At 39.1% G+C, this 11,760-nt stretch overlaps 3 protein-coding genes across 4 annotated transcripts in view; 1 reads left to right on the top strand and 2 right to left on the bottom strand.

The window, feature by feature from the left end:
* The window catches only part of LOC104813551 (CASP-like protein ARALYDRAFT_316979), a 1,809-nt gene extending 766 nt beyond the window's left edge, over positions 1–1,043 (bottom strand). Inside the window, exons 1-2 of one of the 2 annotated variants that reach the window (XM_010541184.1) lie at positions 601–1,043; positions 41–86 (exon numbers count right to left, since the gene is read on the bottom strand). In XM_010541184.1, the coding sequence (XP_010539486.1) occupies positions 41–86; positions 601–812 (258 nt within the window). In that variant the 5' untranslated portion in view covers positions 813–1,043. The remainder of the gene's footprint in view (positions 1–40; positions 87–600) is intronic. The other variant, XM_010541183.2, reaches the window with a different exon arrangement.
* Positions 1,044–2,029: 986 nt separating this feature from the next.
* LOC104813549 lies at positions 2,030–3,180 on the bottom strand. The gene has a single exon (XM_010541181.1). It carries the CDS (start codon positions 3,025–3,027, stop codon positions 2,425–2,427), a length of 603 nt encoding a protein of 200 aa, XP_010539483.1. The 5' UTR covers positions 3,028–3,180; the 3' UTR covers positions 2,030–2,424.
* Positions 3,181–7,151: 3,971 nt separating this feature from the next.
* LOC104813548 (NADP-dependent malic enzyme 4, chloroplastic-like) lies at positions 7,152–11,702 on the top strand. The gene is made up of 20 exons (XM_010541180.1): positions 7,152–7,329; positions 7,429–7,673; positions 7,753–7,873; positions 7,958–8,032; positions 8,125–8,276; positions 8,378–8,483; positions 8,611–8,676; positions 8,776–8,871; positions 8,956–9,027; positions 9,148–9,231; positions 9,325–9,423; positions 9,507–9,554; positions 9,627–9,680; positions 9,781–9,879; positions 10,245–10,334; positions 10,417–10,494; positions 10,577–10,651; positions 10,755–10,845; positions 11,223–11,351; positions 11,475–11,702. Exons 1-20 carry the CDS (start codon positions 7,300–7,302, stop codon positions 11,561–11,563), a joined length of 1,899 nt encoding a protein of 632 aa, XP_010539482.1. The 5' UTR covers positions 7,152–7,299; the 3' UTR covers positions 11,564–11,702.
* Positions 11,703–11,760: the final 58 nt, after the last annotated feature.

The following is an 11,760-nucleotide window of genomic DNA, read 5'->3' as shown; positions in this document are numbered from 1 at the left end:
TTTTTCCCCACAAAAGCCGTAAACTACCCACCAGGAACTAAACCGCTAAGTATAGAGATGCTGCTGCTGATACTGCCACCAGATACCTTCTCCCATAGTACCAGACAGTAATCATAATCATATGGAATATTAGAGAAGACATAGTTAGGAATCGGGTCTTGATTACATCAAATGAACACCAGAGCAGGACTCCTCTACTCATGCAGACAACAAGAGGAGAAGGAGAGAGAAGGTAATGCCGCAATAATTTCGTTTTCTTCTGTTCAAGAATAAGATGGTTTCGTGTTGGAAAAACGAGGGCTAGAGAGGTTCACGGGTCTTGTTCTGTTTACCGAATTTCCGGGTGCCTGGAAAACGAGACCCATCCACCTTTTTTTTTATTTTTATTTTTATTTTTAAAATTTACTTGAATATTGAATACGATTCACTCTGATATCTCAAACTAAACAAATGCAAGACTAGATATAATCAAATCATACCCACCAACCAAATCTCGTAAGCATCTGGTCTCTGAGTTTTGCAGATCATGAACTCCATTTTTTTTTAATTTGGAAGATCAAAGAACAATAAAAAAAAAAGCAGGGAAGAAGAGGGTCATACTGGTAGGAGGGAGAAAAAGACCATTTGGAGGAGAGAGAGAGCTGAAAGCCGTAGATGTCGGCGACGCCTTCCTCACGAGCGGTCAGCATCAGAGCCATCGCTGCTGCCGCCGCCGCCATGCCTCCGCCTCTCAGAGCAACCTCCGCCACCTCCCTCCGCCGTCCTCCTCTCCTTCCTCCCCTCTCCTCCGCCGCTGCCTCCTCCTTCGTCATTATCCCTTCTCTCCGGAACACAAAAGCGATGATCAATGCCCTCTCTCCCGCTGTAGTAGCTTAACTTCCTGGTACTTTTGTCTGTTCGGAACAAACTTTTCTCGTCTCGATGACCAGTGAGGCTTTTTGTCATGTTCCTGCCCGGTCTCCCCACGGTCATGTCTTCCTCTTATACATGTATTTCTTTTTAAGATTCGCCCTCTTTTTCATGTTGCTACAAAAACGACACTATGCGCGGCCTTATAATATTAAATAAATAAAATAAAATAAAATAAAATACCACCAGCATTGGGCTTACCAAAGTGTGTTTTCGGGGGATTTGTATGCATTCTATGTTTTTTGGGCTAATAAAACAAAGATCCCAACGCAATTTAATTCGGCTCAACCCACAAAGACAGCAATCTAGGAGTGGGACAGGTAAATGTTACATAAATAGGGTACCGAAAATGGTACAAAACGGGTTGAAAATTTAAGAAAGCAACTACCAGAGGCCCAGGATGACTGAAACGTGGCACAATTCCATTGAGCAAGTTTTAATCGATAGCTGCATCGATTTTTGCCGCCATTTATGGGCCCGGCCCATACTGTTATTTTATGGGCCTCGAGTAACATAACATTGTTTTTCATCTATGGCCTCCGTCAATGGTTTTTTTTTTTTTTTGTTAATAAACTGAAGGATTCTGTTGAGATTTTGTCCGTATTCACCGAGTATGTAGTCCACATATGCAAGTATCGCTTTTTATTTTATTTTTTTATAATAAAAGAGGTTCACTAGATTTTCCCACCGGGTCAACTTTTAGTTACGCAATTAATTGCGTCTCTCCTCTTCAAGTGCAATTGAACTAGGATTTCGAATTGACTTTGTCACCCCTCAACCACTGAACCACTAACTAACGTGTAACTGTGTAAGTATTGTCTTCTTAATTAGTTAATTATGTCTGTGATTAAAAAAAATGAAAGCCAAATAATAGTAAGACTACCAATCCATGTATCATTTTCTATAAAGGCTCACGATCTTCGCCATTGACATGCGCACCCATGTTGCAGCCTGCATATATATATATTCACGTGTGCGTGTGGTTGTGGACGGAATTTTGGGCATCTTATATTAACCGCAAAATCTTGTACAAATGGATTGCATTGCATTGCCTTATTACATTTAAAGCTTATGGTAAGAGAACATAACAATAAAAAGGTTAACAAAAAAAACATAACAATAAAAATAATAAATATTTATATGGACATATCGAAATTGGACTTGATTACATGAACTCATCAAGATTTAAAATAAAATCAACCGGTGATAGCACCAGAAGAAAACCCACCTCGGTAATTAGTAAATATAGATAAAAACCTCCGGAGAGGAAAGCTATAATTAAAAGACGAGTTTAAACTTTCCTTATAGGAACGTTAAAAAAAAACATGTCATTGCATGCATGCGCCGTGCTTGATTTGGGTAGAAGAAGAAAAAAAACTCATAGATCGAGTGAAAAATCTCTTGACCCAGAAACATCAGCATGCGTGCATATAATTACTAAAGTGAATATATATATATATAGGTAGGTATATATATACACACACTGACACACATGCAGTGTATATATATATATGGTTAATCGGTGAAGGAGAGATTGTTGATGTCCCTGGTGATGGCGGGAATGCAGCTGGAGCTTCTGGCAATGCCCTGTCTAGGGCATTTAGGGCCAATGGACTTAGCCCTTTTCCTAAGCATCTCTCTCATGGCCTCCGCCTGGAACAGAGCCGGGTAAACCCTACCCAGCTTGTTAAACCTTACGCAAGCGCTCATGTGAGCGTTCATGGCGGATTCCAGCTTCTTCTTGGCGTCTGGGTTTTCGTTCTTCTTCTTCGCCATCTCCTCCTTCACGGCCTCTGAGCACAGCCCGCATATCCATTTCCCCATGAACTTGTCGCGAACGCGCTCTATGTACTCGACCGTGCACTCCTCGCTCATCCCGCAGCACTCGCACTTTGCGTTCTCCACCTCCGATATCGTCGGGAGCGATTTCGGATTCGCATTCGCGTTTGCGTCTGCGTTATCAAACGCGGTTTCTCTGTTGAGTTCGAAGGATATGTCGGATAAGGTCCGGTGGAGGGATTCCTTTGACAGTTTCGGCGCGGGCGGCTTGGCCATACTGCCGCCGCTTATGCTCTTCCTTCTCCCGCACGTGTCCATGGCCTCGCCGTTCGGTGCCATATTTATCCGATTTTTTTTTTTAAAAAAAAAAGAAAGAGAGATGAGAAGAGAGATTATTATATGTTTTATGTTGAAGTACGTATTATTATAGCTAAAAAAACAAATGGGTTTTTGGTCTGGTTCGTGATTCTCTGGTTTTAAAATTGGTGAAGAAGAGAGATTAATGACCATGCAATGCACCTACACGTCCACGTATTTATAGAGTTGTTGCATGGGGGTGGTAAATCATGTGGGCCCCGTGCTCACGTGTTTTAAGAGTGCCGATGTGTCCAGGACATGCTACATTTTTCGCTCTGATTTCTCTTTTTATTTCCATCTTTTGTAACCCTCTTGTTCTATGAACTAATTAATATGATTTGATTATATGCTATTATATTTTACATCTATTAATATTGCAATCTTTTATAAAAAGTCTCGAATAATTTTTTCTACCCAATCTCTGTCACATTCTATTTTATCCGTAGAGATAAGGTAATTTTCTCAGATATATATATATATATATATATATATATATATATATATATAATATACGTAGAAGCCGCAATTTTTATATTTAGATTATTCGCAGTAATTGGCATGCCAACCCCGAGCCAATTAAGCAAAAAAAAGCGATCACGAATTAAAAGTGGTATGACGCAAGTTGTTCATAGCCGTTACTGTTTGGTGATGTATCATTATCAAGATTTTAACTTCTTTTTTTTTCAGCATATCAAAATTTAACATTTTGGATGTTTATGGGAAAATATTTATTTTAAATGTGTTCTATAATACTCTTAATGATATATAAATCGAGTATTTCCCCTGTGAGAGAGCTTAATCTAAGATACATAACTCAACATCAACAAATTACATTAATGTGACGGTCAGCGTTATATATATATATATATAAACTGCATGTATACAAACTCTTGTGTATGTGTCAAAAATTCTCTGTTTTGATTCAAATGAAGAACTAGTGGCAGAAGCGCAACGAATTCTACTCGCTCGTTCTTCCATTGCTGCTACAGCTCAAGGTTCTAAGTATAACCTTCGCTATTGTGTTGACAAAGCCTACTTTGATCCTACCGACTTCACACTAGTCGGAAAAGCTCGCAAAGGCAAAAATAGATTTTAGATTTTTACTGCTTTTGGTTATAATTTTTAAATATCTATGACGGTTTAGTATAACTCTTCAGTTTTATTTGGATCTGGTATTATGATCTCTACTATTTGTATTTAGGGATGATACGTCTTCTCTATTGTAAAACATTTATATTTATACGATTTACCGTTAACAAAAAAAATCTTGTGTACGAGAGTGAGGAAAAAACCCTTAGATACGAAAAAAAAATATGAAAAAGAAAAAGTCGTTATCAGATGAAACAAGTGTTTGTGTTTATATATAGGGAAAAAGTAGCTTTAGCCTTTAAAAATGGTTATTATTATTATTATAACTCAAAGAAAGAAGTGTGTGGTGTTTTTATGTATATAATAAAAAAGGGAAGGAAACGATTAAAAAAAAAGTTGGCATTGGTCACGCGGTTGTGTTGTGTAACCACAAAACGTTTGTGGCAACATGGAGCAAATTTTATTTATTTTTTGAATAATCGCTTTCAGACATGTTGTAAAAGTAAAATTGCAAAAAAAAAAAACACCACTTTATATTTAAAAATGAATAAAGTGGATGGTGTCACGTGCGGAACTATCTCCCTCCTAGGGCTGGGCGTTTCGGTTCGGTTCTTCGGAACCGGACCGAACCGAACCGTTAAAACGGTATTTTTCCCGACCCGAAACCGTTGTTATTTTCCGAACGGTACCATTTTTAGAGAATCGAATTTTCCCGGAACCGAACCGAACCGAACCGAATACAATAAAAAATCCGATTGGTACCTATTTTTGTAAAACCGAAAGAACCGAACCGATCTATTCCGTCCCGAACCCGAACCGTTTCCCGAAACGCCCACCCCTACTCCCTCCGACAATATAGATGTGGCGCAGCGTGTGCATACGAATGAGAGGGTATCCGATTTTTTGGACCTCTGATTTCGGTTACGTAAAAACCGGATACCTCCGGCTGTATGAAAGTATATGAATCCGAGAAAATTTCCAAATTTTCATTAATTTTGCATTTTAGTTATTTTACATGAAAACAGCCCTGCTTATTGTTGTAATTGCATTAAAATATGATATAAAAATAAATTTATAGCTTTTACTTTTTATCTCGTGACCGTGAGATAACCCGTCATATTTTGAAAAATTCGGGTTTCTGGTTTCATAGTACTTATTTTCTATGTCATTCATGGCGAGTATCCATGACTCGGCATCCGTGAGATCGGAGACATGAAAACTCACGAGTCTCGAGCGAAAAGGTTTGGTTCGGGACTTTCCTGCATTTGATCTTTTTAATTTCTTTCCGAACATATGTATTTCGACGTATTCTATCGTTGGGTTTTTTTCACGGTCGTATGTTTTGTAAGAAAATTAAGAATACAAAATCCGAAACTTGGTTTTAGTTTATAGCAAAGGCGTTGGGTTCAAAATATTCAACAGTTGGTTCTTATTTGTTGAGAATAAATAAGATTTTGATATATCTATGTGGGGTCCACCTTATGGGACCTATAGCTGAAAGCCCACTATGTTCGTTCGTGGCCCATATATATATAGTGGAAAAACCCAATTATTAATGTAGTGGGCCCAATATAACCGAGGCCGACACAATACAATGTCACTAAAAGATGCACCGGTGGCCGGATTTCATTAAAAAGAAGTTTGGGTGAAATAGTTTTTATTTTGAGTTTTTGATTTTTGATTTTTAGTTTTTGGTTGTTGTAATTATTTATAAATTTATAAAAAAGTAGAGTTTTTGATTTTTATTTGATTTTTTTATTAAAACAGTGTTATGTGTTTTCAGGAAAAAAATTCAAAATCTTGATTGTCAATTTGTTTTTTAGTTTTTGAATTCTAAAAATTGGACATATATAAAATAGGCCGATAGATGCACCGATTAGAAAAGTGGAGAGTATAGATATAAGGATGAGAAGAGATGAAAGAAGTAGACCTAGACTTATTTGGAAGCGTGTTATTAGAAACGATTTGGAAATATTGCAGATTCCGAAAAAGTTAATTCGAGATCGAAATGAGTGGAGAATAAAGATTTATGCGGTCGATTCCAAATGAATTTGGGAATGAGACCATGTTGTTGTTGTTGTTTGAATTCTAAAAATTCCAAAAACTCTAACTCAAACCCAAAATCTTGGACTGCTAGCACTTAAGAGGCTAATAAGCTTTAACACTAAGAAGAGTTACCCTCGTTTTTCATGGACCTGCATTATTATTTCTTCTATGAATGTATAATGTAAGCCACAGATTCTTGATTTGAGTGTGTGTATATATATATATATATAAGTTTAGGACAAACTAGGTTCTCGGACGGTTTCATGAAATCCCTTGTACGCCTGATTTTCATTTTCAGCTCAACAAATCACGAAGTAAAATTAATTGATTTATTGATTCCGAGGTTGGTTTGAACTTTGAACGAATAATAAATAATTTATTTAATAATTAGATTAGCGAAAAAAAAGGCAGTGCCGCGTCCAAACCAAACGTCGACCATCCATAAGACAATTGAATTTTCTATTTTTTTTTCGCCGTCAATTCCAATGCACAGAGTGGAGTGTGTCGACGGAGGTTTTAAAGGGCAGAAATGTCCCACCGGGCCTCTGTAACGCACCATCCCTTTTTACCACACGTTTTAAATTCATTAAAATAAAAATGGTCATACGCCTTTTGCTGACGTGGAAAGTGATAAAAGTTTATTTTCATACCCACCTCATCTTAAAGTATATTAATTTTCCTTGTTATTTTTCACTAATTTCACTTGAATTTATAATCAATAGGATCACATCTATGTATGGGTGCTATAGAAGGCAAATGACACATGGACCGTATGATGTTTCATCAAATAACATATGACCGTACACTGACTAGAACGAAAAAGACAAATGAAATTGATGAATGGCCCTTTTTGGAAATTAAGGTTTTTAAGGGCAATATGTGGAATAAAGGGAGAAAAGTGGGGGGCGGAGATGCAAATTAGAAGAGATTGGAAAGAGAGACACGTTAAGCTTTTCCATGGAGGTTTGGTGCCATTTGCGCAGCTCCTCCTAGATTTCGAGAGAGAGAGAGAGAGAGAGATTTTAGCGCTGAAGATCGTTTCCGTGTCTTCGTCCTCCAGGTAGGAATCTTAAGGACGCAGCCTGAGGCGTACGGCTCTCTCTCATCTTCGAAATCACCATGATCTCCCTCAGCCTCTCCTCGTCTATGGTATCTATATCAGTATATCTACACTTGCCCATTTATCCTTTTGTTCTATTCGATCACAATTAGCGCATTTTTGTGTATTTCATCCTCTGATATCCGCAGATCAAGACGAGCGTTCCTGGTAGTAGTTGCACCCTTTTCTCTTCACGCCAGGCAAAACCAGCTCCAGCTTTCTTGCGAGTAATCTCCGGCGAGGGATCTAATCGGGTTTTGATCGAGACGACTGCATCTTCCGAGTCCTCGGTCGATGAGACCACCACCGTATCCGGTGGAGTTCAGGATGTGTACGGAGAGGACGCCGCCACAGAGGATTTCCCCGTCACTCCTTGGTCTCTCTCCGTTGCCAGGTCTCGTTTCTTTCCCTTTTTCCTTTGGCCCAGATCCGTGCCATAAAAAATTTCTTCAGATCGAGTCTTGTGATTGCAGTGGGTATACTCTGTTGCGTGATCCTCATCACAATAAGGGCCTTGCCTTCAGCGACAGGGAGAGGGACGCTCACTATCTTCGCGGTCTTCTTCCACCCACTGTCATTTCTCATGATCTTCAGGTCATTGCTGTCTTCAAAAACATACTCCGGGTGTCTGTCGGAACGAAAGATTTTATCTTTGTTATCTTCTGGTGGCTTTTGCAGGTTAAGAAAATGATGCATACTCTCCGTCAGTATCAAGTTCCATTGCAGAGGTACATGTGTATGATGGATCTCCAGGTAAATTTCTTGGCTTCTACATTTCGCTTTCCTCACATAGTCCAAAGGGTTTGGTAGCAGTTTGATAATGTAATTGTCTCCTGCAATCCCAGGAGACGAATGCGAGATTGTTTTACAAGCTTCTCATCGAGAATGTTGAGGAGTTACTGCCGGTTGTCTATACTCCAACGGTTGGCGAAGCCTGCCAGAAATATGGCAGCATTTTCATGCGTCCACAGGGTCTTTTTATCAGCTTGAAGGAGAAGTGAGTTCCTTTGGTTTCTTTTTAGCTGATAATGATATCAGCCATAACCGGTTTTGTTAGCTTCATTTGCACAATTTGAGAGTATGGGTTCCTATATTTAGGGGTAAGATTCTCGAGGTGCTGAGAAACTGGCCTGAGAAGAACATCCAAGTCATTGTCGTCACCGATGGGGAGCGTATTTTAGGGTTGGGAGATCTCGGATGTCAGGCAAGTCATCGTTTCTCTATTTCTCACTTCGCTTCTTTTTCTTCTTTGTCTGCTTCCATGAAAGTGATTGTCTATGATGTGTACCTCTAAATTTACTTCAGCATGCCACGATTGAATTTTCTTTCAGGGAATGGGAATACCCGTTGGGAAGCTTTCTCTGTATACAGCTCTTGGAGGTGTCCGTCCATCTGCTGTAAGTATCTGTACCGGCAACTGCTGTGGATTTCAATGACTTTTCCACTCTCTTTTATCTCATGTTTGTTTATGTATATATTGTTTACTTGTTTACCAGTGTCTGCCCATAACAATTGATGTTGGGACAAATAACGAGAAGCTATTGAACGATGAGTTCTACATAGGGCTTCGACAAAGGAGAGCTACTGGAGAGGTCCTTGGACGATACTGAAGAAATAAGTTACTGTTAATAGTAATACTTAGATCATATGAACCCTCTATTCTCTTTTTCCTACAGGAATACTCCGAACTTATACACGAATTCATGACGGCGGTCAAGCAGAATTATGGTGAGAAAGTTCTCATTCAGGTTAGCTTGACTCCTGCATAGGCATACGTCGACATTTTCAATCTGTTATTTAGATTTTGTGCGAAGTCTTTCTTCTGTTTTCTCGTACTTAGGGACGTTCCATTGCATTGAAAATTGCAGTTTGAAGACTTTGCAAACCATAATGCCTTCGACCTGCTAGCCAAGTATGGAGCAACTCATCTCGTTTTCAATGACGATATTCAGGTAAAACCCAGATCAAGTTATGACCCGCTCGGTCGATTTGACTGTGGATGCAGATAGATTTATCTGGTAGTTGTCTGGTTTTATTATATTCAGGGCACAGCATCAGTGGTTCTCGCTGGCCTCATTGGTGCACTTAAATTTGCCGGCGGATCCTTAGCTGATCACAGATTTCTCTTCCTTGGTGCTGGAGAGGTGAAGCCCTTTTTTGTTAAGGAAATTGTTTATACAAAACAATTTCGTAGATATGTATGAGGATGATTTTGCATTTGATGCAGGCTGGCACCGGAATAGCTGAACTAATAGCTCTTGAGATATCGAAAAAGGTAATAGCTCTGAATTCCATTGCTTCGAATTTCTCAGAGTTTTGATTTGTTGTCTGAAAAATATGGCGGCAGTCCAAAATTCCACTGGAAGAGGCTCGGAAGAACATATGGCTTGTGGATTCCAAGGTATCTTATTCAACCCATGTACTCCTTTTCGTTTTATTCAGTTACTTTTTCTGCTTTGCCTTCTCTTCCCTAACAACACTACACATTCACATGTACATAGGGATTAATTGTCAGTTCGCGCAAGGAATCGGTTCAACATTTCAAAAAGCCGTGGGCTCATGATCACAAACCGATAAAAGAACTTGTTAATGCTGTGAAGGTGTGTTTTTTTCGTTGTTGTTGTTGTTCTGTTTTCCCCTTCTCTTGTTCGGAATCGCAGAATGTCATGCTTAGGAGTTGGGCCATTTTGGTTAATATCCGAGTAACCGAACTGAATGACATATAATCATGGCCGAAACAAATTTGATATAAAAGCTGAAATTGTGATATAAAAGCCAAATGATTATGATTTCCCTAAAACAAAAAGAAACTAATTGAACCAACCTGAATTCAATATAAAAGTGGAATGGTTGTAATTTGTCTAAAATTGAAATAACCGAACCCCAAGTAAGCCAACTCGACATTGGAGGACTCATTTTCTTTGCAATGCTCAACACGCGTTCTCCCTTTAACATTTCCTCACAGGCAATCAGGCCAACAGTGCTGATCGGGACGTCAGGAGTGGGCCGAACATTCACTCAAGAAGTAATAGAAGCCATGGCAGACCTGAATGAGGTAGAGTTTGTCTTTTGGCCGATACTAAAGTAAGAAAATAATTAGACAAAACTCAAAAGTTGAAATATTCTGCTGCATACAGAAACCCATTGTTCTTTCACTTTCAAACCCAACTTCCCAGTCAGAATGTACCGCGGAAGAGGCCTATGCATGGAGTCAGGTAAAAACGTGTTGCCTTTGTTAGTAGTTCTCTCAGATAATCGTAGAGAAGTTGGTTTTGATTCCTTTTGATTCAAACACAGGGACGGGCGATCTTTGCTTCCGGGAGCCCATTTGCTCCGGTAGAGTACAATGGAAAGATGTTGGTGCCGGGACAGGTGATTATGCAAAAAAACTGAAAGAATATGATGGAAAAAGCATGAGAGAATTTCAACTGATGGATCATACCTTTTTTTTTTGTGTCGTGGTGGTTGTTGGCAGGCGAATAATGCGTACATCTTCCCGGGGCTAGGGCTCGGGTTGATAATGTCAGGGACGATCCGTGTTCATGATGACATGCTCCTGGCTGCCTGTAAGTAAAAACATTCATTTATGGCAGGGAACTAACTCCAGATAGGAGTGGTCATTTTGGGTTTCGGTTCGGATTCAATTGGTTATATTCGGTTTTGAAAAACCGATAACCATTAGGTTTTTATGGGTTCGGGTTGATAAAAGTAATTATTTTTCAAAGGAGCTTTTCAGTTTTTTTCGGTTATTTTTTTATTCGATTTGAGTTCATTTTTTCTTTACTTTTATATCATGTTCCATTCGGTTATGGGTAGATGTTATTTGGTTCGGTTATTCGATTATTAACGAAATTGCCTACGGTTAGCTCCAGCAGGTGAATGTATATGATTTTGTTGGCATATATTGAGAAAGATGATGTTTGAATGTTATGGGTAATGCCAGCGGAAGCGCTGGCAGAGCAGCTGAGGGAGGAGCATTTTGTGAAAGGATCCATATACCCTCCGTTCAAGGACATCAGAAACATCTCTGCTCGCATCGCCGCCAAGGTGGCCGCCAAGGCTTATGAACTCGGTGAGTTGACTCGAGTCAACCCTCGGTGTTATTTATTTTTATTTTTGGTTATTGATAAATTCGATTTTAAAAATAAAATGATATGGTCACATATATATATATATATGCGTGTTGTAATGAAAGGTTTGGCAACGAGGTTGCCTCAGCCCAAGGATCTGGTGAAGTGCGCGGAGAGCAGCATGTACAGCCCTTCCTACCGCAGCTACCGCTGATTTTAATTTTGACTTTTAACCGCCGCCCTTCACCATTCTTTTCATTATCCCCCTTTTATATTTTTGTTTTTTTTACTTTTATTTATTATTGTATTTTTATTTTTCACTTTGAATCCGAATGTTTACCCTTCCTCATTTATGCTTTTGGTTTGTTGTGAGATACATCAGAATCAGCTTCTCTCCTGGTTATAGGCTTT

Source organism: Tarenaya hassleriana, unplaced genomic scaffold (assembly GCF_000463585.1).
Source record: "Tarenaya hassleriana unplaced genomic scaffold, ASM46358v1 Cleome20, whole genome shotgun sequence".
NCBI classification, from domain to species: Eukaryota; Viridiplantae; Streptophyta; class Magnoliopsida; order Brassicales; family Cleomaceae; genus Tarenaya; species Tarenaya hassleriana.
The sequence above is the reverse complement of the archived record's forward strand: the minus strand, read 5'-3'. Positions and strand labels throughout refer to the sequence as shown.

Bases quoted from the DNA above. Each gene is read 5' to 3' on its own strand.
- LOC104813549 (XM_010541181.1), bottom strand. From the start codon at position 3,027: ATGGCACCGAACGGCGAGGCCATGGACACGTGCGGGAGAAGGAAGAGC.
- LOC104813548 (XM_010541180.1), top strand. From the start codon at position 7,300: ATGATCTCCCTCAGCCTCTCCTCGTCTATG. The intron at 9,880-10,244 runs GTGTGTTTTTTT...ATTTCCTCACAG, and splicing joins AACTTGTTAATGCTGTGAAG to GCAATCAGGCCAACAGTGCT. The intron at 11,352-11,474 runs GTGAGTTGACTC...TTGTAATGAAAG, and splicing joins CGCCAAGGCTTATGAACTCG to GTTTGGCAACGAGGTTGCCT.